Source organism: Cervus elaphus, chromosome 22 (assembly GCF_910594005.1).
Source record: "Cervus elaphus chromosome 22, mCerEla1.1, whole genome shotgun sequence".
Lineage (NCBI taxonomy): Eukaryota > Metazoa > Chordata > Mammalia > Artiodactyla > Cervidae > Cervus > Cervus elaphus.
In genome coordinates this window covers 34032231-34056560 of record NC_057836.1, presented here as the reverse complement: position 1 = coordinate 34056560, position 24330 = coordinate 34032231, and the positions used below count along the sequence as shown (strand labels likewise).

Genomic DNA, 24330 nt, shown 5'->3' with positions numbered 1-24330 from the left:
TTCAGTTATTAGTCACTAGTCTTTGAGTTACGGGTCAGAAGACTAGCTCAATCCATCTTGAGCAGAGAAGGGAGTGACTGGCTCATGTTAGTAGGATGGTAGCTTGATAAGAACTCAAATCATTGTCACCAGGTTGCTTTGCCTTTGAATATGTCCTGCTCATGCTACTTCCACCCCAGTCTCTCTCTTCCCTCCTTTTCCCTCTCTTTCCATCCTTCCCCCATCTCTTGTCAAAACTTCTGGCTATGTGTTAGCCTAAGGCTCTCCTACTTCAGATGTCTTCTCCTTTGAATGCTGGTGATCATGGATACAAGAAACCCAGCATCATAGCAGACAAGCTGCCACCATTCTCAAAAGGAGAAAATACATCTTTCAAAGGGTTTTTTTTTTGTTTGTTTGTTTGTTTGTTTTTTTGTACATTGAAATGAATGAGTGAGTAAACTCAAAGAAGAACTTAGGAGCAACTTAGTTGCTTGCCCACACTGGACTTCTGTGTCCTTCACTATCTCCGAGAATTTGCTCAGATTCACGTCCATTGAGTCAGTGATGTTATCCAACCAGCTCATCCTCTGCTGCCCTCTTCTTCTTTTGCCTTCAATCTTTTCCCAGCATCATGGTCTTTTCCAGTGAAAAGAACTAGAACCTTGGAACAAGGGAAAAAGTAGCACACCTCCAAAATGAAATAATTCATGTAAAATTGATTGGCAAGTGAAAAAAATACTCAATAACTTTTAAGTGTTGTTAACTTGGCTCTTCACCTGTGTTCTCTCTTTTCAAGTTAGAATTGCAGCAATTTTTCTTTGCTCTCTCTCAAATGAATGCAGTTAGACCATGTAGATTCTCTAATGTGTTTCCTCTAATATTATGCAGTTAACTGGAGAGGATGTATAATTAAGAACCATGCTTGAATTAAAGACTTGCTGGGAGGTAGGGGCTGAAGTATATTCATAATCATGTGTTTCCTCTTTCTTAAAAGGAATTATGGCTCATCTCTTTTTGCCCAATGCGAAGCAGTGGAAAATGCGTGTCAGCAGGTTCTGTGGCTCTATGGAGAAGATAATCAAATAACTGAAGTTGGAACTATGAATCTTTTTCTTTATTGGATAAATGAAGATGGAGGTAATCCACTCAGATTTCAGCTCTCTGCTATTTTTCAATCATTTTCAGTGGGACTGGAGAGAAAAGAACTAAAACCTTAGAACAAGAGAACGAGTAGCACACTTCCAAGAACTTAAGATTTTCTGTGCTTTCACTGTCCAGGTATACATGAGTTTAAGTTTACAGTATTTACAAAGATTTTTGGCTTTGTTTTTTGGCTTTAGATGTACTTACTTTTGAGTTGTCAACTTAAGGACTTTAAATCTCCACTATTTGAAAATGTGCTGCCTTATCCTTTTTATTATCTTATCATTTTTCCTATCTGATTATTTCAGTGGTCATTTACTATGCATGCATGCATGCTCAGTTGCTTCAGCCGTGTCCGACTCTTTGTGACCTCATGGATTACCATCCATGAAGCCCACTAGGCTTCTCTGCCCATGGCATTTCCCAGGCAAGAATACTGGAGTGGGTTACCATGTTCTCCTCCAGGGACTCTTCCCAAACCAGGGACTGAACACACCTCTCCTCCATAGCAGGTGGATTCTTTACGTCTGAGCCACTGGGGAAGCCTGTGGTCGTTTATCATATACTATGTATAAGACACTGTAGTGTTAAACATAGTCTACTGTTTTTACTGATACGAAATTTAGTACACTCTCTTGTTGTAATTCATTTAACAATCATTGCCCTTTCTACATATTTTGATAATACATTAGAAGCCTTCCAGATTTACACTGGAGCTCTATTTGAGTAAAGGACACCGTTTTTAGGACAAATTGGTCTTATTTGGGGATTGTATTTAGATTGTGGTTCATTTAAGACCATTAACATATATCTACTACAAAAATCAGTACGTCTTTATTACCTTTAATATCCTGAATGCTCACTTTCCTTCTTTGCAGTTCTTTTTTTTAAATTAGTTGGCAGAAACCACAGACTAGAAATGTAAAATGGTAAGTTTCCAAATGTGGCTCCTCTGTCTATGGGATTCTCCAGGCAAGAATACTGGAGTGGGTAGCCATTCCCTTCTCCAGGGGATCTTCCCAAGCCAGAGATCAAACCCGAGTCTCCTGCATTGTAGGCATATTCTTTACAGTCTGAGCCACCAGGGAAAGCCCAAATGTAAAATGATAAGTTTCCAAAAATTGAGTTGAGTTTGAACAATTTTTTGGCCAACCCAATACTGCTGAAATCTTGGTATTGGTTTTAATTCAGATGTTAAATGAAATTTTAATTTTAAAGCAGATACAGTAGCCTCTATTGCTCTTTTGTTATTTGGCTACAACTAGAGGGAAATGGTGATTCAGATGTGGCTGACTTCAGAGCTAATTTGAGCATTGCTTTCAGAGAATTACAAGATGAGCCTTATATTCCAGTCACAGCGAGAATAAACAGAAGGTGTGGTGAGTACACCATGTTCTGGGATTGATCCTTGGTAACTCTTGGCATATGAAAAGCCAGATATAGATTATGTTTGTCCTTCCATACCTGGCTGTTTGTAATTGACACTCTTAAAAAACAAAATTTGTACTGGAATATTTGTGATTTCTAATTTGGAGTTTTGCATATGACATATATCAAAAGCTGTGCCTGAAGGTTGACAGCCACTGTTGAACTCTGTACATAGGAGATAATAAATTGATTCAGCTCATTCTTTCCATCTACCCACTGCCATCCCCATCGCCAAGAAAACCCACGCAACCCCAAACAAAACCAGTGACATCATACAGACAGAAGTGGCACCATCCTTATTTATGGATGGGAGATGTCAGAATTTAAGCACAGTCTGAATCAGAGCTACATGATTTAACCAGAAATACCAGAAACTGTCCTGGTGAAAAATGACCCCTTATGCAAACAATAATCATGAACCATTTCCATGGCTTTTAAAGGTCAGAAGAGAATTGAATGAATTTGTCTTCTGGCTCTTCTAAAATATACAAGACCTTGAGAGTTCCTATTCAGGTTATGAGATAAGTATAGTTTTAATGTGAAGATGCTCCTTCAGTTTGAGGGTGTTCACTGACAGATCAGATAAAATTTAAAGTAAGGAGAAAGGAAATGGAACAAATGTTTGAGCAGTACTCTGAGAGAAGTGAGGGAAATGTCAGGAATAATCTTTGGGCTTAAAAAGAAAACAGACATTGCAGTAACTCTAGTAACTTTGATTTATACTGTGTGGCTTTAGGAAAAGACAAAGAATAATGTGTTGAAAATCAGCAAAATGTTGAGTTTTTTCCCCAAAAAGCTTTCCAATAAGAGTTACAAGCAGAGTTCTTTCCATGAGCACCCACTCTCCCCATTCCTTTGGGCCAAGGTAGCTGCTGCCACAGTGCTGTGCCCTATTTTGTGGCACTTGGCTTGGAACTCATGGGTTTTTTTGGTTTTGTTTTTAAACTGAAGTATAGTTGATTTACAAGGTTGTGTTAGTTTCAGGTGTATATCAAAGTGATTCAGTGTATGTGTATGTTTATATTCTTTTTGAAATTCTTTTCCCTTATAGGTTATCACAACGCTGAGTAGAGTTCCTTGTGTATACAGTAGGTCCTTTTTGAGTGTCTTTTCATGTGGGTTTTGATTCCATAACCACAGCCCTGATTGTAAGATCACATGGCCCCCAGTTCTTCTTTATTTCATTGATGAGTCATATGACATACACACTTGCTGTTCACTGTTGAGAAAGCAGTATTATCTAACACTAGACACTGGAACTACTGTGAAAGTAGGATGGGATTGTTGTGGCTGAGTTTCAGAGTGAGTTTGGGATGCATTTACACCGGATCTGCTCAGAGTACCCTTGCTGGGTGGCTGCTTACTCACCTCTTTCAAGTCTTTGCCACACACCCCATTCTCAGTAAGGCTTTTCTTGGATACCTTAATACAAATCTTCAACTCTCTCCCAACACTCCCCATCACCTTCTTTTTCCCCCCTTTCATCACCTAACATGCTATTTAATATAATTGTTTGCCTCTGCTCATTAGAAAGTGAGCAAGGAGTTACATTGATTTTGTTCACTGCTGTGTCCTTCATACTTAGAATGGCCAACAGCACTGATGCTGACACTGATACTGATAGATGCTCAGTATATATTGTTGAATGAATGAATGATTGTGCTGTTGGTGTTTGGGTCATTAACAGAAACCCACATTCCTGGTTCCCATTAGTGCTTGAATTTGGGAAGTCAGATGAATCCTGCTGTTACTGCTTCTAAACTCTTCATCTCCCCCAAATGATTTCTCTGTCAAAAACAAGCTGTGTTCGTAGGCTCTGTTTTCCTCCTGTTGAGCAATCTGGAGCTCATTCTGGCTCCTGTAAGCTTGTTTGTGGTTGCAGAGGAAAATGAATATTTCTCACCCAAATGTTGTCATGTCATCATCTCTGTCTGGCAACCAGAGAAGCAGATGTTCTGTTCCTTGACCTCAGGCTAGTGGTTACAGATTTGGGTGTTACATATGTTTCACAAAACTGCATTTGCACAGGCGGGGCCACTGTTTTCATTGAACTTTATGCAGTCTTAGGAGGAGGGCATGGCAACCCATTCCAGTATTCTTGCCTGGAGAATACCATGGACAAAGGAGCCTGGTGGGCTACAGTCCATGAGGTCACAAAGAGTTGGATACGACTGAAGTGACTTAGCACATGCAGTCTTAGAGCCCAGCAAGTTTTAGGGGAGGTCCAGTATGGGGGCACTAGAAGTGTTTGTTTATATGTGAGGGGTGTGTGTGCATGCACATATAGATCTATACATCCGTGTATCCAGCTTGCTTGCTATTGCAAAACACACGTTTATTTTGAGATCAAAGTAGCCCCCAAAACATTGCCAAGAACAAATTTACTTTTGAAACAGTGGTTTTCAGCAGATGATTTTTTGATTCAAAATTAGAAGAAATCGTACCCTAGCAAAGAGGATTTTTTTTTTTTTAACTCAAAAACATTGAGTATGTATTACATACCACTCTGGGCCAGGCATGTTGCTGAGTTTTGGGGACATAGGAATAAACACAGAGTCTTGGCATTCCAGAGAGCTGTGTTGTTGTTGGGGACGTCTCACATGGCCACAGTGGAGTGGATGAGTCCAGAGCACAGTCTACAAAAGGAAAGGGCGGTGGCCACAGTGTTGAGAGGCTTGAGTGCTGACAGTGTTCCCCAGTGTCACCAACCTTGGGAAGTCACATGTTTCTTCAGCCTCAGTTTCTCCTTCTGTAAAACAGGACTGTGCTGGGTGATCGCTAAAGTCCTTTTAGGCTGCATCAAGTGGCTCTGGAGCTCAAAGACTGATTTCTACCCAACTTTTGCTACCCAGCAGTCCTTTCCAACATCCCTTGTGACGTCCTCTGCAGACACATGACAAGCAACACATCTGTTCTAAGGTTCAACATCTATATAAAGCGATGGTTTAAGGCTCGAATTTCTCACTAGATTCAGCTTGCTGGGTGCCAGAGGTGAGGAGGAATGTTGAGTACCAGAGGCATCCTTTTGTAAGGAGACTGTGTGGCTGGTGTGCTACATTTTTTTTTTCTTTGTAAGATTTATTTATTTTTGGGTGTACTGGGTCTTTGTTGCTGCAGCGGGGGTTGTTTGTTGCAGTGCTCCGGCTTCTCGCAGGGGATGGCTTCTCTGGTTGTGGAGCATGGGCTCTAGGTGCATGAGCGTCAGTGGTTGTGGCACTCGGACTCAGTGGTCATGGCACAGAGGCTTAGTTTAATTGTCCCATGGCTTGTGGGATCTTCCCCAGCCAGGGACTGAACCTATGTTCCCCGCATTGGCAGGCAAATTCTCAACTGCTAGGCCCCCAGGGAAGCCCCACACCGAGTCTGGTAGACAGGTCATCATGCCAGCTTGCACTGTGGTTGGGAGTGTCTGCAGTCATTCTCTTAGTAGACCAACGTCTTGGCTTTGGCCCTGTGGGTCACCCCTGGAGTGTTATTTTGTTGTTTGGATTTCTTTTTGTCTTCTTTCTTTATGTTTTCTTTATTAGGCATATACATGCTTGAGCCCTCCCTGAATGCTTACATTCGAATTTCAGAGGGTGAAGTCAACATCTCCATACTTGATGTGATGCTCCTCCATGGCTGAATGTCACCCTGGATAGACTTGTCAAGGCCAGCGTGGGCGCGGTGACAGCCTGAGTGGGCATGCATACCTCTTAGGACAGGGTTACCCCACAGTACTCTTAGAAGGTTTGGTAATGCCCAGTGTTTCTGGATAAGAGTCTACCTACATTTTCCTAATCACAACCAGCCTTAATCTTTTGACTTTGTAATGTTTTTGACTTTTGGATTGTTCCTCTTTGGTTGGAATGTTTTTTGACTTTTGGAATGTTGCTCTTTGGAGTATTTTATAAGTCTTATTGTTTGTTAGTGGGAAACCATCTCATTTTTCACTGGTTAAGAATAAATTGAAGGTGGTAGGACGACTGCTTGGGCTTCCCTGATGGCTTAGTGATAAAGAATCCACCTGACAATGTAGGAGATGCAGATTCAACCTCTGGGCAGGAAGATCCCCTGGAGAAGGAAATGGCAACCCACTCCAGTATTCTTGCCTGAAAAATCCCAGGGACCTTGAGGAGCCTGGTGGGCTATAGTCCATGGTGTTGCAAAGAGTCGGACACAACTTAGTGACTAAACAGCAGAAGGATGACTGATTTTCTTTCATTTTCTTTTTTCTGCCTTTTTTTTTTTTTTTTAAGAAAACATAAGGATCTACCTGAAGTATGAGTTGATTTGGAAATTTTGACAGTACAGAACAGTGCCCCCCTTTTCGTGTTTGTTACCAGAAAAATAACAAGAAGTGTTTTTAAAAAATAACAGGAAGTGTTTGTTGTTTAAAAAAGCATCTAATAAAGTTTGAAACTATTCCAATTTCTAATTGATAGAAGAAGAACTGGCAACTCCTCCGCTAGATGGCATCATTCTTCCAGGAGTGACGAGGCAGAGCATCCTGGACTTGGCACACAAGTGGGTGGGTACCTTTGGCATGAACCCCTTTTATAAAAGCATGAAATAAAAAGGAATCAGAATAAGTCCAGCTTAGTGTTGAAATAATATCCTGTAGTTCCAACTAACATTATCTTATCTTTAAATCATAACTTGAGTGAAAAAAACTCTTTTAGAAGGACTGTCTTGGCAAGACTGTCAAATAAGTACTGTTTATAGGGAAGGGCAGGCAGAAACCAGTTTAGCAAGTTGTCCTACTAAAGAAGTATTCTAGTACTAAACTCAAGCTTTATGCCAGGTGTCTCCTATCAATTCACCTGGTTTATCCTCCGTGTACTTTCTTTTCGCCAGCCTTTTAAAATCTAAACACTCAAGTAAATGTAAAGTTGTTTTCAGTAGCCCTTCTGATTCACATGACACAGACAAGTCTGTTAAACCATTCGGTATTGGAAATGACTTCGCATATTCAAGATGAATATTGAATGAGTTGGTTAATCTGGCAAAGATTCTTGGATGGGACTTTTGACCCATGTGTTGAAATGGTCTCCAGGGGACAAGAAAAGGCTTTGAACGTACTGTGGTCAAACAGTGTTAATAGGACAAATGTTTAGAAATACACATATCTAGGAGAGTACAGTTTCTTTGGAAAAGGCTTTGGAAGTAGAGAAAATGTGCTATAAATAATTCTACAAAACCCTGAAGTAGACAAGACCCAACTGCCACATGCTGGCTGGCACATTGGGCATGACATTTACAAACTGTTGGTATAATTTCAAACAGCTTGCCCTGTCCTAAATATGTTTGCAATTGGAAAGATGTATTTTCCAAGCTCAGTAATTTTTGTTTCATTAAAGAGAAAAATCAACCAAGTACAGAAGGTTTGATGACAAGTTGCAAGTGGAAATGCTTTCCCACACTAATGATTTGCTCGCATGAAAAATAGGTTATTATGGAGGAAGTTTTTTCTTGACTCCTTAGCTATAATTTATTTTTAAAACTGTGAGACATACACGCCAAGAGGCATGTGGGGGGTTACCAGTATTTGCCAGACAGGGGGAAATTGTCCAAAGATAAAGGAGGGTGAGGAGAGGAAAAACAATTCTGTTTATTTACAGGAGATTATTTTTTTTTTTCTTTTCCAGAACACAGAACTCAGCTTTAACTTGGCTGATTTTCTGGAGTTTATTCATTTATTTATTTACTTACCTTTGTATGACTTAATTGCAGTTGCAGACTGAGATACATTGAAACTTACAAAAAGCCAAATTTCTATGGCAGGCATATTTTTTTCTTATCTTTCCGAATATACTCATAGCATGAAGCAGTCTTCTTCTAATGCTTTAAATCTTGCCAAGGGCTGTGATTTCCATTTGTATCTGTTGTGGACTTGTACATTAAAAAAAAAATGCTCTCTTCTTACTTGAAGTATCCATGCTTTGCTGCCCTTAATTCAAATAGCCTCTTGACCAGCTTTTTTTTTTTTTCAGCTTTAACTACTAACAAAGAATGAGAATTAAACAGATTAAAGAATGAGTATGAAACAGTTAGTTTAAACACAGCTTAAAAGCATCAGGTGTTTTTTTTTTCCCACTTCCTATCCTTGAGCAGATGTTCAAATAACTCAGAGGAAGTTGATGAAAGGGTATACCAATAATTCTGTGATGAAACTCAACTTAAAATGGCATCAGAGAAAAAGAAGAGGATTACTGCTGTAAAGTCAACTGAATCAGTGAAATTAGGGGAAAAAAAACACCAAGTGTAATTTCTCAAATATGCTATCTATGTATGTTTTAAAATAATGAAGTATTTCAAATATTTAAACTCAGCCCCTGGTTCTACTCTGTAAAAGACACGGTAGGAAGAGGACTAGAGTTGGAGTCAGTCAGATCAGACCTGAGTTCAAATCCAATTTCTGCCATTTCCTAGCTGTGAGGTCTCAGGGGTGTCATTCAATGTCCTTGAACCTTAATTTTCTCATCTGTAGAATAGGGTGATAGTACCCACCTTAAAAATTAGAGAACGTGGTGTGTAACTGATGCTCACTAAATAGTGGCTCTAATTACTAATATTAGATAATAATGTACTTTGTATGATAAAGAAGGTTTGGAACACACATTAAGTAACACTGGAGTGTATCAGCTTGTGAAACTTTGGCCATGATAACAAACAAAAGGCAGAAAAGAAAGCAAGTGTTAGAATATACCGTATACTTTATCATGCTCATCTTATATTTTATATTCTGGTCATCTCATTTAGAGATGCTGTGACCTTGGAGTAGGTTGCTTAGCATCTTGGTGTGTTTCCCAAAAGATGATGTCACTCTTTGCAGCTTTTCTTCTAAACATGATTATGACATTGTTTCAGTTCAGTCAGAAGGTAAAGTAGAAAGGTCTGTACCTCAGGGCATTTTTTGCATGTCTTTTTCCTTAAATGTATATATATATGTATGTGTATATATATAAAATCTATTTTTTAATTGAAGGATAATTGCTTTACAGAATTTTGCTGTTTTTTTCTGCCAAATAACATGAATCAGCACTAGGTATACATCTGTCCCCTCCCTCTTGAATTATATTTGTTTTTATTTCTATTCCAAACAGGGTGAATTTAAGGTATCCGAGAGATACCTCACCATGGATGACTTGACCACAGCTGTGGAGGAGAACCGGGTGAGGGAGATGTTTGGTTCAGGTACCGCCTGTGTGGTTTGCCCTGTTTCGACTATACTGTACAAGGGTGAGGTAAGACATTGTTTCTTCACTTCCTGTCATTTTCAAACATTTGCCTATAACTTAACTCTTTGGATACATACATGGACAAAATGCTAGTTGGCCTCAGGATGCAAAGGAGTTTTTAAAGAACTTGATATTCTGTTAACTGAGGCAGTTGTCTTTATGAACCTGTGTTAGCAAATGACTTATTCATCTTTCCAGTGGTTTTCTGAAAGCTCCAACAGTTTCATCCTTGGTTATCATGCCTGCCTTAAGTATGCTAATAGGCTTACACTCATCTAGCATCTCGCTAAGGAAGGTCTTCTTGTTGTTGTTTAGTCGCTAAGTTGGGTCTGACTCTGCTACCCCATGGGCTGTAGCCTGCCAAGCTCCTCTGTCCATGGGATTCTCCAGGCAAGAATACTGGAGTGGGTTGCCATATCCTTCTCCAGGGAATCTTCCCAGACTAGGTGTCAAACATGAGTCTCCTGCATGAGCAGGTTCATCTCTACCACTGGGTCACCAGGGAAGCCACAGGGGAGGATTTACAAGTAGTCGCTTTCAGTCTCTGGTTTCCAAAAGTACTTCCTAACTGCTGGAGGAGGAATAGCAAATTGTTAAGGAAAACTCGTTTGAATGATGAGTGAGTTTTTTCATCCTCATCATCATCGTTAATTAAACCACTTCGTAAAAAATTTTCATTTGGTAAACATGATGCATTTACTTCCAGAAGCCTTTAGTTGGAAGACATTTTCTCCTATTAAATTAATCTTGTTTATATATGCTGTATTTCCATTTCTTGTCAGTGTTTTTGTTGTTGTTGTTGTTTTTTCTTTCTTCTTTATAACAACATAGCTCCGTCCTCATCTAACTTCATAATTCAGAGGCATAGGTGCATTGTTTTTATAATATAATTGGCTTAAATTATTCATAATAGTAAATGCAAATTCTATTGGTTTTTAAATTCAACATTATAATTATGTTTCCTCAACTGGGTGAACTGATTTTTTTTCTGCTGATTTAAATGGTGGTTGCTTCATTGCTTGGGATTTTCAAAAACTTGACATAATTGCGTGAACAGATAGATGATTTCAAGGGAAAAGGATTATTCTATTATATATGGATACTTGTACTGGTTATAAAGCTACTGTTTCACATTTTACTGTGGTAATAACTAGATAATATATTATTGGTCTACACTTAAATGAACTAAAGTTGTCATTAGGTCAGTTTTTTTTTTTTTAGTACATGTTTCTTTTAATATTTATTTATTTACTTGGCTGTATGGGGTCTTTGCGGCATCATGCAGGCTCTTTCCTTGCGGCATACAGAGTCTCTCTAGTTGTGACACACACGCTTAGTTGCTCCACAGCATATGAGATCTTGGTTCCATGACCAGGGATCGAACCCATTTCCCCTGCCCTGCAAGGTGGATTCTTGGTCACTGGACCATCAGGGATGTCCGTGGGTCAGATTTTTAAAGTCCAGTTGTTAGTTCATCTCTGCTGCTGCTGCTAAGTCGCTTCAGTCATGTCCGACTCTGTGCGACCCCATAGATGGCAGCCCACCAGGCTCCCCTGTCCCTGGGATTCTCCAGGCAAGAACACTGGAGTGGGTTGCCATTTCCTTCTCCAAGGCATGAAAGTGAAAAGTGAAAGTGAAGTCGCTCAGTCGTGTCTGACTCTTAGAGACCCCATGGACTGCAACCCACCAGGCTCCTCCATCCATGGGATTTTCCAGGCAAGAGTACTGGAGTGGGGTGCCGTTGCCTTCTCCGTACTTCATCTCTAGAAGTAAGTTTATAAAGTTTAACACATTTTGTGGTCTTGTTTTAGGGGAGCAATCAGAGCCAAAAGGCATATCTAATTATCTTGTTATCCTAAAGAGTATAATAAGAAAAGTAGGAGTATAGACTGTCTACTAAAATCAAACTATCAAAAGCCTGAGCCCAGCAAGGCATGAGTAGGCATGACTCGAAATACAGATTAGGGTCATAAAATCTCTTTGCCCTGACTTTAGCCATCTGTGCAACTTTGTGGAATTTGTGGCCCTTGGAAGCTTGGCTTAGAACCGACAGATTTAGCAACCTCTTTTGTGAAGACATAGACTTGTTTGCATTTATGTTACTGATGGACTTCCCTGGTGGTCTCGTGGTTAAGGCTCCATGCTTCCACTGCAGGGGGCACAGGTTTGATCCCTGGTCAGGGAACTAAGATCCTGTATGCCGTACAACAAGGCCAGAAGACAAACAACAACAACAAAAGCAACTTATGTCCCTGAAATGGCTTGCTTTAATTCGTGGCAGCATATCTTTTGAGTTCTCATTCCCTGCCAAAAGGGTTAGATGTGGAGGCTAATATCTCACCTTTGTAGATTCTCAGGATGCTGGAGGAAGTAGGGTTCTTTAAGTTTAGCCACTGTTCTAGGTACCCCTGGCTTCTCATTGGTCCTTCAGATCAACCTGGAGATTGGCATATAAACCATTGTGCCCTGAAATCAGCTGGTAGGAGATGAACAACCTAGCATTGACTAGATTGTGTTTATTCAAATTAAGAATAAGAATATTTGGCATAGAAGTTAGCATATGTAACAAGGTTATCATAGTGCCATTCCCTATTTTGGTAAAATTGCTTAGTTACTTACTTGTTGTCGCTGTTACATGAATATCCTCTAATTAGTTCATGTCTGGTTTTCTTTTATAGACTATACACATTCCAACTATGGAGAATGGTCCTAAGCTTGCAAGCCGCATCTTAGAAAAACTGACTGATATTCAGGTAAGAGTATTTATTTTTAATATGTTATTTATTTATTTCAAAGCCTAGAACCAGATCTTACCTCTGTGGAGAGAAGAGAGTAAGTACTGTCATTTGAGGTCAACAAACTAAATTTAAGGAAGATGTTCCTGATAGTATGTGTGGGCATGAGAAAAGTGGAAATGAGAAAAAAGATGCATATTAAAAAAAAAGAGGAAGGAAGGAAAGAAGGGGGAAAAAGATACACACACACACACATATACATACACAGTCAGAGAGTCAGAGACTCAATTACTTAACATTAAAAAATAAATATATTCAGTAAATTTTGATAACACTTAAAAATCTCATTGAAAAGTGTAACATACTTTTATAAAAGAAAAAAAATCTTTAAAGTGGAAGAAAGCACAGAAAAAACAATATTACCTGTGATTCCACCAAGGATAAAAGCACTGTTAATTTTTGATATCTTGATTTTCAATATTTTGTAAGCATTTATATATTTTTAGATAGATGTTTTTCTAACAATGGGATCACATATAATTTTGTTAACCTGCTTTTTTAAATTAATAAATCATTTGCTTTTTGATATCAGTAAATTTTAAAATTTCATGTATAAAGTTTAATTGAACTCCACTATGTTGCTAACGAAAAATTTTTAAAGAAATCTTATTGTTGAACATTTATGTTGTTGGAAATTCTTTCACTGTTATGAACAGTGTATTTTTAATTTTTTTCTTTAGGATAAATTCCTGAAATTGTAATTATCATGTCAAAGAGCATGCACACCTGTTTTTTAGTACTGCTAACTTTGTTTTGTCTTTATTTTTCTGAGAAATAATCTACAGTAATATCATCAGGCAGTTAAGCCTCTTTCTAGGTAGGCAGATAATATACTCGGTAAACCTGGCTCACCTGTAAAAGATATTTTTTCAAAATTTGGGGAGCCTAGATGCCATCATTGCCAGTTGGTGAAAAGTGAGCCGAGATTCAGATTGAAATGTAAAGTGAAGTTTAATTTTGGGTGACATCAAATGGTGTGGGGTCTTAAAAACTAAGCAAATAATTAAAGTTGATTGGGAAAGCAACAGGTCCCCACAGAGCAATTGAAGACTTTGGATAAAATAGGTTATTTTTTGAAGACTTAGCAACTTTTGTGCAAAATTTATAACAATAAAAGAAAGATTGTGGGTTTTGAATTTATGAGTTGTCTTACTTCTACTCTTCAATAGAAGTTGTCTATAGGAATTTTCTATAACCTTAAAGGAATATCTTAATATTAGAGGACTTAAAACTTAGAGTTGTTTTCTACTTTTTAATGTAAAAACAGTCAAAAGTAATTTGAAGAAATTTAATAAAACTTTTCAGGTATTTCTCTTTTAGTGAGTCTTTTTTTAAATTGATGTATGGTTGATTCATGATGCTTCAGGTGTATAGCAAAGTGATTCTGCTTTGTATATATATCAGTTCAGTTCAATTCAGTCACTAAGTCATGTCTGACTCTTTGTGACCCCATGGACCGCAGCATGCCAGGCCTCCCTATCAATCACCAACTCCTGGAGTTTACCCAAACTCAAGTCTGTTGAGTTGGTGATGCCATCCAACCATCTCATCCTCTGTCGTCCCCTTTTCCTCTCGCCTTCAATCTTTCCCAGCATCAGGGTCTTTTCCAATGAGTCAGTTCTTCGCATCAGGTGGCCAAAGTATTGGAGCTTCACCTTCAATGTCAGACCTTCCAATGAACACTCAGGACTGATCTCCTTTAGGATGGACTGGTTAGATCTCCTTGCAGTCCAAGGGACTCTCAAAAGTCTTCTCCAACACCACACTTCAAAAAACATCAATTCTTCAGTGCTCAGCTTTCTTTATAGTCCAACCCTCATATCCATACATGACTACTGGAAAAACCATAGCCTTGACAAGACGGACCTTTGTTGGCAAAGTAATGTCTCTGCTTTTTAATATGCTGTCTAGGTTGGTCATAACTTTTCTTCCAAGGAGCAAGCGTCTTTTAATTTCATGGCTGCAGTCACCGTCTGCAGTGGTTTTGGAGCCCCCCAAAATTAAGTCTGCCACTATTTCCACCATTTCCCCATCTATTTCCCATGAAGTGATGGGACCAGATGCCATGATCTTAGTTTTCTGAATGTTGAGCTTTCAGTTCAGTTCAGTTCAGTCTCTCAGTCGTGTCCGACTCTTTGTGACCCCATGAATCGCAGCATGCCAGGCCTCCCTGTCCATCATCAACTCCTGGAGTTTATTCAAACTCATGTCCATCAAGTCGGTGATGCCATCCAGCCATCTCATCCTCTGTCGCCCCCTTCTCCTCCTGCCCCTAATCCCTCCCAGCATCAGGGTCTTTTCCAATGACTCAACTCTTCGCATGAGGTGGCCAAAGTATTGGAGTTTCAGCTTCAGCATCAGTCCCTCCAATGAACACCCAGGACTGATCTCCTTTAGGATGGACTGGTTGGATCTCCTTGCAGGCCAAGGGACTCTCAAGAGTCTTCTCCAACACCGCACTTCAAAAACATCAATTTTTCAGCGCTCAGCTTTCTTCACAGTCCAACTCTCACATCCATACATGACCACTGGAAAAACCATGGCCTTGACTGGATGGACCTTTGTTGGCAAAGTAGTGTCTCTGCTTTTTAATATGCTGTCTAAGTTGGTCATAACTTTCCTTCCAAGGAGTAAGTGTCTTTTAATTTCATGGCTGCAGTCACCATCTGCAGTGATTTTGGAGCCCAAAAAAATAAAGTCTGACACTGTTTCCACTGTTTCCCCATCTATTTCCCATGAAGTGATGGGACCAGATGCCATGATCTTAGTTTTCTGAATGTTGAGCTTTAAGCCAACTTTTTCACTCTCCTCTTTCACTTTCATCAAGAGGCGCTTTCGTTCTTCACTTTCTGCCATAAGGGTGGTGTCATCTGCATATCTGAGGTTCTTGATATTTCTTCCGGCATTCTTGATTCCAGCTTGTGCTTCATCCAGCCTGGCATTTCTCATGATGTATTCTGCATATAAGTTAAATAAGCATGGTAACAATATACAGCTTTGATGTACTCCTTTTCCTATTTGGAACCAGTCTGTTTTTCCATGTCCAGTTCTAACAGTTCTAACTGTTCCTGACCTGCATACAGGTTTCTCAAGAGGCAGATCAGGTGGTCTGGTATTCCCATCTCTTTCAGAATTTTCCACAGTTTGTGGTGATCCACACAGTCAAAGGCTTTGGCATAGTCAATAAAGCAGAAATAGATGTCTTTCTCAAATTGTTTTTTTTCTAATTTAGGTTATTATAGTGGAAGTGAAAGTGTTAGTCACTCAGTCATATGATTGTTTGTGATTCTATGGACTGTAGTTCACCAGTCTTCTTTGTCCATGGAATTCTCCAGGCATGAATACTGGAATGGGTAGCCATTTCCTACTCCAGGGGATCTTCCTGACCCCGGAATCGAACCCAGGTCTCCTGCATTGCAGGCAGATTCTTTACCATCTGAGCCAATAGGGAAGCCCCCAGGTTATTATAAGATATTGAGTACATTAGTAGTTGCTTATGCTATACCGTGGGTCCTTGTTGTTTATCAGTTTTATATATAGTGGTGTGTATTAATGTTAATCCCAAATTCCTAGTGTTTCCAACCCTCTGCTAGAATAGTTTTATATTTTTGTTTTTTAGAGTTATCTGAGTAAATCTGATGAAGGTAGATAAGTTATTAGTGTTTGCTCAAGTAAAAAGCATAAATTGAACAAAAAAATATATAATTGAGTTGTGAAAGCCTTTATCCAAAACAGAACTTAAAAGATTTTTAAGAGGGGAAGAAGTGTGGCTACAGTGATAAGGAAAGATTACTTTGGAGAATTTTCTTGAACAAATTGTACAGAAGAGCACGTTTCAGTCTATAGCAGTTAACACACAAAATAGATTCCAGTACTACCACTTAGAAATGATATGAAATAAGAAAATTTAAACTAATTGGATTTGGTTGTAAAGTGTTAGAAGAAAAAGTCAAAAAGGCCGAGGGAAAATTAAATTCTATTAAATATGAATCAGAAGAAAAAGCTAAGTAGCGGTGTTCAGCCAGCATTATCATGAAGCTTTGGAAGGCAAAAGCAGAAATGAGTATCATCTCCATTGAGATGGTGACTACATATATGCCCCAAAACCCTAAGGTATGAATAAAAGAAGTCCAGAGGCAACTTTGGGACAAGATGGGAAGCCATTGCAAAAGGTCTCAGAAAGAGCATTTTTATTTATTTATTTATTGGAGGATAATTGCTTTACAAAGTTGTGTTGGTTTCTGCCATACAACAATGCATATCAGCCATGTTTGTGTGTGTGTGTGTGGTGTGTGTGTGTGTGTGTATCCCCTCACTCTTGTTACTCCCTCCAACCCCAGCCCTCTAAGTCACCACAGAGGACTGGGCTGGACTCCCTGTTGTTGCTCAGTTGCTAAGTTGTGTCCAACGCTTTGCAACTCCATGAACTGCAGCATGCCAGGCTTCCCTGTCCTTTGTTATCTCCCGGAGTTTGCTCAGACTCATGTCCATTGAGTCAGTGATGCCATCCAACCATCTCATCCTCTGTCATAGCCTCCTCCTGCCCTCAGTCTTTCCCAGCGTCAAGGTCTTTTCCGATGAGTCAGCTCTTCTCATCAGGTGGCCAAAGCACTAGAGCTTCAGCTTCAGCATCAGTCAATCCTAAAGGGAACCCTGAATATTCACCGGAAGGACTCCCTCTGTAGCAACTTCCCACTAACTGTCCATTTTACCCTTGGTAGTGTATCTATGTCAAATCTTTATGTTGGAGTATAACCAATTAACAATATTGCGATAGTTTCAGGTGGATTGCAGAGAGACACAACCATACTTGTATCCATTTTCCTCCAAACGCAGTCCCTTCCAGACTGCCACATAAAATTGAGCAGAGTTCCCTGTGAGAAAGAGCATGTTTAGAAGTAAGATTGCAGAAGGCAGGAATGTAGGTGACAGAAGTGAATGGTTTTGATTCATTCATTCAACAATTATATTGAACACACACTGTATGCCAGAGGCTGGTCCAGATGCCCGGGAATAGAGTAGTGGAGAAAGTGACCAGGAAATTGGAGAAGTCAGAGCAAACTGATATAGCAGGACATTTTTATTCTATTTAAATTTGAGACCATATCAAAAGGTTTAAAAATAAAAGCTAATATGAAGTAGAAAAGGAGGAGAAATAGAATATTTTTCTCTTACTTGTATGTATTCTCTTTATAACTTGGCTAAGAAGTTAGTAATTTCTCTTTTTACCTTAGGTGGTAAAGTATAATGGTAATAACACTAAAAAACTAATGATGAGTTCAAGAGCTCTGTACTGAACAAAGAAACAAAGGGGTGCAAGCATGCATTTGATCAGTCATGTCCAACTCTTTGCGACCCCATGGACTATAGCCTGACAGGCCCCTCTGTCCATGGAGTTGTCCAGGCAAGAATACTGGAGTGGATTGCCATGCCCTCCTCCAGGGGATCTTCCTGACCCAGGGATCGAATCTTTGTCTCTTGCTTTTCCTGGCAGGCAAATTCTTTACCGCTTGAGCCACCTGGGAAGCCCAGGAATACATGAGATTCTGAATTAAACCACAAACCAAGCACCAAATCTGCTCCAAATTGTTAAGTAACTCAGGACCATCCCTTTGGAATCTAAGACCACCTCTTTCTTCTTCAATTATTTTGTGCCTGTGGGCATAAACCTACAGTTTCAGAATTATTTTCTTACAAGATGGCAAATTGATGCTGTCAGCCAAGCTACTAAATTGTCTGTTTCTCTCCAAGAAAAATAATTTAAGTAATTACTGAGGAAAAAGCATAGAATTGCACCATGTTTTACATTTGATTTCTTTGACTTACATGGAAACATGACGTTTCCTCCCAAGTTCTCTGAAATTGAAAAGGAGCGTCAGTAGCAACCAAAGAATCCTCAAGATTCTTGCCAGTTCTTTCTCTGGGGGGAGAATTCCTTCTTAACCACAGATCTGATTTTCATTTAACTTGTATATTTCTGTACATCAGCAAGAATCTCTGAGCTGAGTGCTCATCCCATTTGGCTAATTAGACATATAGTTCCCTGGGTCTTAATGCTCTTCAAATTACCTCTTGGGGGGAAACTTTTCAAATGACAAGGTTTTAGAGTTTTCCCCTTTTTTCTTTTCCAATTTTTTTAATCAGTGAATGCAGGCTGATTTTGTGATTTTTTTTTTTTTCAGTATTTATTTGAATGTGTTGGGTCTTAGTTGTGGCATGTGGGATCTTCATTGCCATTCGGGATCTTTCATTGCACATGGACTGTCTAGTTCTAGCCTGTGGGCTTAGTTGCTCCTTGGCATGTAGGATCTTAGTTCCCTGACCAAGGATTGAACCATTGTGTGGATTGTTAACCACAGGACCAACGGGGAAGTCCCTTCCTCTTCTTTTTTTTTTTTTAATAATGTTACAAAAAACCAAAAAAAGCACTTCTGTGTTCATACTTAACCAGACTTGAACTTGGAGAACATCACCATGCTGACCATATCCCTCGCTCTCCCATTGCTCTTTGCTGTTCCTGTTACCATCATATCAGCTTCTGCCATCTGGGGGTCTCTGTCCTCCAGTATGCTCTGCTCTATTTTCGTCCTTCCTGCCTTCCTGTATCTTCTACAGTTTGCCTGTTTGATAAGATGTTGGTTGTTTCTTCAAGATGCATCTCCTTGAAGAATCTTTTAAATCTCTGGAATAACATCCCCTTTCCTCAGTACAAACATATATTCACCCACTTAACTGCTGCTTCTTCCCCATTTTCCATAGCCTCTGGATGATCACGTAGGACTTTTAAAGTCTTTTCTGATTAGTCACACACTTACCTTTGTTCCATGGTTGTTTGAGTGTGGGTGTTATTTTATTCTCTTTTTGTAATTCCAATATTCTCACAGCATCTGTGCCATAGTACATACTTAGTAATGTTTCTTTCTTTTTTTTAATTTTTTTACCCTGACTCCTGCTAATATTTTCTTTTTGTATTATATTCTTCCATTTAAAAAATTAATTTGTTAATTAAATTTTTTAAATTAATTCATTTTTGGCTGTGATGGTGCTTCACTGTGCCATGGGGGCTTCCTCCGGTTGTGGTACATGCAGGCTCCTATTCTGTGATAAACCATAATGGAAAAGAATATGGAAACATATATATGTATATATTTACACATATATATGTGCTGTGCAATGCTTAGTTGTTCACTTGTGTCCAACTCTTTGCGACCCCATGGACTGTAGCCTGCCAGGCTCCTCTGTCCGTGGGATTTTCCAGACAAGAATACTGGAGTTGGTTGCCATGCCCTCCTCCAGAGGATCTTCACAACCCAAGGATTGAACCCAGGTCTCCAGCATTGCAGGCAGATACTTTATCTTCTGAGCCACCCGGGAAGCCCAAGAATACTGGAGTGGGTAGCCTATTCCTTCTCTCGGGGAACTTCCTGACCCAGGAATCAAACGAGGGTCTTCTACATTGCAAGTGGATTCTTTACCAGCTGAGCTACCGGGGAAGCCTATATACATAGGCCCTTCCGATGAATATATATATACCCATATATATATATATATAGGAAGGGCTGAGGCTAAAGCTGAAGCTCCAGTACTTGGGCTTCCTGATGCAAAGAACCAACTCACTGGAAAAGACTGTAAGAAGGGGGCGACAGGATGAGATGGTCGGATGGCATCACCAGGTCAATGGACATGAGTTTGAGCAAACTCCAGGAGATAGTGAAGGACAGGGAAACCTGGAGTGCTGCAGCCCATGGGGGTAGCGAAGAGTAGAACATGACTTAGCAACTGAACAACAGCATGTATATATAGACATGTATATGTGTGTATATATATGCACACATATGTATATATAGACATGTATATGTGTGTATATATATGCACATGTGTATATATAGACATGTATATGTGTGTATATATACACATATGTATATATAGACATGTATATGTATATATATGCACACATGTATATATGTATGCATATGCATGTATGAATCACTTTATATAGCAGAACTTAACATTACATTGTAAATCAACTATACTTCAATAAAAGAAAATTTTAAAAACAGAGTTTGCTAGAGCCTTAGTGTCCTTAAATGAGAAGCTGGACTTAAAAGTTTATTGCTCTTCACACTTGATTTTTTAAGCCTTAGAACTTTCTGCAAAAGAGACCTTTCCTGGAATCCCAGTATATGAAACCAATAGAAGTGGAACTACTCTGAAGTGAAATCCAGAACTATACTTATTTGGCTCATTCTCTGCAGACTAGACAATTTGTAATGTTCTTTCCAATTCAGGAATTCTAATGTTTTGTATTCATTTCAACTGAAGTTATATTAGTACTAAAGAAGCGATTCAAGCGAAAATGGTACATGATCTGAGAAACTAAATACAGAATAGCAGTGAAAAGGCATATGTAAGGAACCTATACCAGCTATAAATTTGAGCTCAACTATAATTATAAAATCTATGATTCTTCCCAGGTATTTGACTGGTTCCTTATACATAGTCTTATTTTCAATATGGACCTGCTTTTAATGTACAAAACAGAAGTGAACCTTTTGTTCAACGTTGGTTATATCATTAAGTTTATTTATAAGCTGTTCCTGTGCTGTTAGCTTTAACACTGAAACATGTTTTCTTGCTTTTCTTGTAGTACGGAAGAGAAGAGAGCGACTGGACAATCACAGTAGCCTGAATGGAAAAGAATAGGATATCATTTGGGTGCGCTTGGGACAGACTGTTGCATTTGAATTATGAGAAATGTCTTTGGCTACCTGATTTTAGTTGTGCATCATGTTGTTCGTATTATCTGTGTTACCAGGGCGATTGTTTCCTCATGCCAGAGAAGATGAATCACAATCATCCAATGGTAGTTTCTAAATTTGCTCCTAGAAGCTTTCCTTACCTTCTCTAGAGAGTTGATTATGGAAGCCATCTAAGTGTAGAATTTTCCTCCATAATCTTAGAGCCTCCCTTAGGGCTTCACTCAGATTTTTAAAAAATCTTTATTCTTTAGCATAAGTTATGTCCTGCTTCTCAACCAGTGAGTGTCTTTGTGTTTGAAAGCTGATCTGAGTACATTTCACAGGTACCATTTCCCGGGCCACATCTCCATCCTCAGAAAAGTGTGTTGTTGTTGTTGTTGTTTATAAATCAAGACTTAGAGAAACTGGATTTCTTTCCCGGTCCCCTAAGTCCATCTTAGGGAGAATCTCTCCTCCTTCCTGACATCACAGTCTGCACCAGGCTCCACTGGTAGTCTACAAGACCACCCCTGCTGTCTCCACACTGTGTTGTAATTCGTGGGCTGGCTTCACTACAGGACTGAGGGTCTTGTGCCTTATAGATCTTTGCATCCCCCAGCCTGGCCCATAGTAAGGAATGAATGAACATTTAGCTTCTATAGAAGTGTACCTTCTTTGTTTCTATATTATGAAACCTCTTTATTAGAATTTGTGATTGGTTCTGATTTTATCTATATTTACCTCATGTCTCTTTAGCTTCCATGGACTGCCAAGTCATCAGAGATACTCTGATTGTAGTTTGTTGGAGGAATGATTTCTTATTTGAAGACTGTCTTGGAATTAAAGTAATAGTTCTAGAAAGATGGTGATATCATACCAACCAAATGGAAATGACGTGTTATATGTTAAATACATAAATGTTTAAGTGTTAAATACAAAATAAATCATATTTAGTTTTTTGGTAGAAAGAGAGGAATATACTGTGGATTTTATACTCTGGTTTTATAGGTGCTCTTTCCTGTTGAGGGGATTAGATAAGCACATGGTTAGGGTATAGGGAGAGTGATTATAGATGATATTTTCCTTGTTCGGGAGCCGTGAGTTAAAATTGTAGTATCCTGGTTTATCTAGGGGAAAGTCAAATCTTGATAGAAAACATTTACCCTTGGAAGGTCAACTCTCAGACATTTTATTTTGGTTTCCTTCAGTCCTAATAACTTTCATCTTGCTGATCATATTTCATTCTCTTTTCAGAGCAAGGAAAAAAATTCTAAAAGTTTGACGTGCTGGAAAAATTTCCTTAAGGCATTTAGCAGCACATAGCAAATGGGGCTTTGATTCTTTTCCAAGACTTTTGGCCATAGGGTCTTTTTAGATAGGAATGGTAAAATGAAAATGAGGAAAGTAGAAGATGAAAAGGAATGGTAAAAATATCTTTTTTAGGGGGCTCTTAATTGGCAATCTGAAGTCTTGGGAGAGTCTGTTCTTTTCAGGTCTGACATGCTTTAACTGTCCTTCTTGCACGTCGTTCACCAAGTAGCATTCTAAGGCTATGCGTTTGCCTTTGCTAAACCTTGTGGCCTCGCTTTCAATGTTGCAGTCTAGAAATGACCTAAGGTAATTCTAACCTGTCAAGTAGCACATAATAATCACACTCAACATTCCTATGAGAAATGGAAGTCATTTGTTTGCCACAAATACATTTTATACTTTGCATCTCTAAATTTAGTATGGCTAGACATGTTCCTCGTAAAAGTTGGGAACAATATGTCTTGACATTATGTCTGTGTGATTTCTTTCATCAGACCTTAAGAGCATTTTAAGCCCTTAAAAACCAGACTTCATGAAGACAAAGGATATACATTTAAAGGAACCAAGTCTCCTAAAACAGCGAACACAATCTGCCATTCTCATTTAAGTAATAAGACAGGAAATTGACCTTGACACTAACTTGTTAAATAGATTTAAAAGGAACATCTGCACATCTTTTTTTCCTTGTGCACTGTTTGTTTAATTGCAGTGGATTAATACAGCAAGAGTGACGCATTATAACTAGGCAATTATCCATTCTTCAAGACTTAGTTATCGTAACGCTAATTGATCATTTAAGGCATAAGATAGTCTAGCATTAGGAACATGTGAGGCTAATCTGCTCAAAAAGATCAACAAATTAATATTGTTGCTGATATTTGCATAATTGGCTGCAATTATTTAATGTTTAATTGGGTTGATCAAATGAGATTCAGCAATTCACATGTGCATGATTATAAACAGAACTGGTGGCACTTAAAATGATAATGATTAACTTATTTTGCATGTTCTCTTCCTTCCATTTTTTTTCCCCCATTTTTACATTTCAGATCGAGTTCATCAGCCTTTTTCAAAACAAAATCAGTAGAAACCAAGATCTTAAAACAAAGTGTTCAGGCATTAGAAGTGACCTGAACATTTCCTAAAGCTGTTTGCTTTTAGGAATTTCTCTGTTGCAGTCATTTATCAAGGAGTCAGCTCACAATACACCAAAAGATGGGTCCATTTCAGGGACAGGTACTGTGCTTCCCAGAACTTGCAGGAATGAATACACTCATAATAAAACCTTTACTTCCAAAAGTACAGAGGAAAAATAAAAGGGAAAAAGGAATAAATGCCTGGGAAACATTGTTCGAGAATCTCTTTTTTTTTTCCTACCTAGTAAACCCTCTTTATTCTTTTCTTAAAAGGTTGTCACTAGGGAGAAAAAAAAAAAGATCTGCAGTAGCTACAAGAAATTGCAGTGTCACGCTGATTATATGACTTGGCAGTGTTAGCCTTCTGAAGATCTGAGTGACTTACGTTATATACCCTGGATGAGAACTCTTCATCATATCAGTTTTGTTGCTTGATACAGTTGTACCCAAACAAGTGGTCTCAGTTCAGTTCAGATCAGTCACTCAGTCGTGTCCGACTCTTTGTGACCCCATGAACTGCAGTACACCAGGCCTCCCTGTCCATCACCAGCTGCTGGAACTTGCCCAGACTCACGTC

General features: G+C 39.0%; 1 protein-coding gene across 5 annotated transcripts in view; it reads left to right on the top strand.

Moving 5' to 3' along the window:
* Positions 1-22275, top strand: part of BCAT1 (branched chain amino acid transaminase 1) — a 123639-nt gene extending 101364 nt beyond the window's left edge. For all 5 annotated transcript variants that reach the window (XM_043881184.1, XM_043881182.1, XM_043881181.1 and 2 more), the window contains exons 7-11: positions 977-1119; positions 6978-7063; positions 9639-9779; positions 12452-12526; positions 21216-22275. In XM_043881184.1, coding sequence (XP_043737119.1) covers positions 977-1119; positions 6978-7063; positions 9639-9779; positions 12452-12526; positions 21216-21257 — 487 coding nt within the window. In that variant the 3' untranslated portion in view covers positions 21258-22275. The remainder of the gene's footprint in view (positions 1-976; positions 1120-6977; positions 7064-9638; positions 9780-12451; positions 12527-21215) is intronic.
* The last annotated feature ends 2055 nt before the right edge of the window (positions 22276-24330 follow it).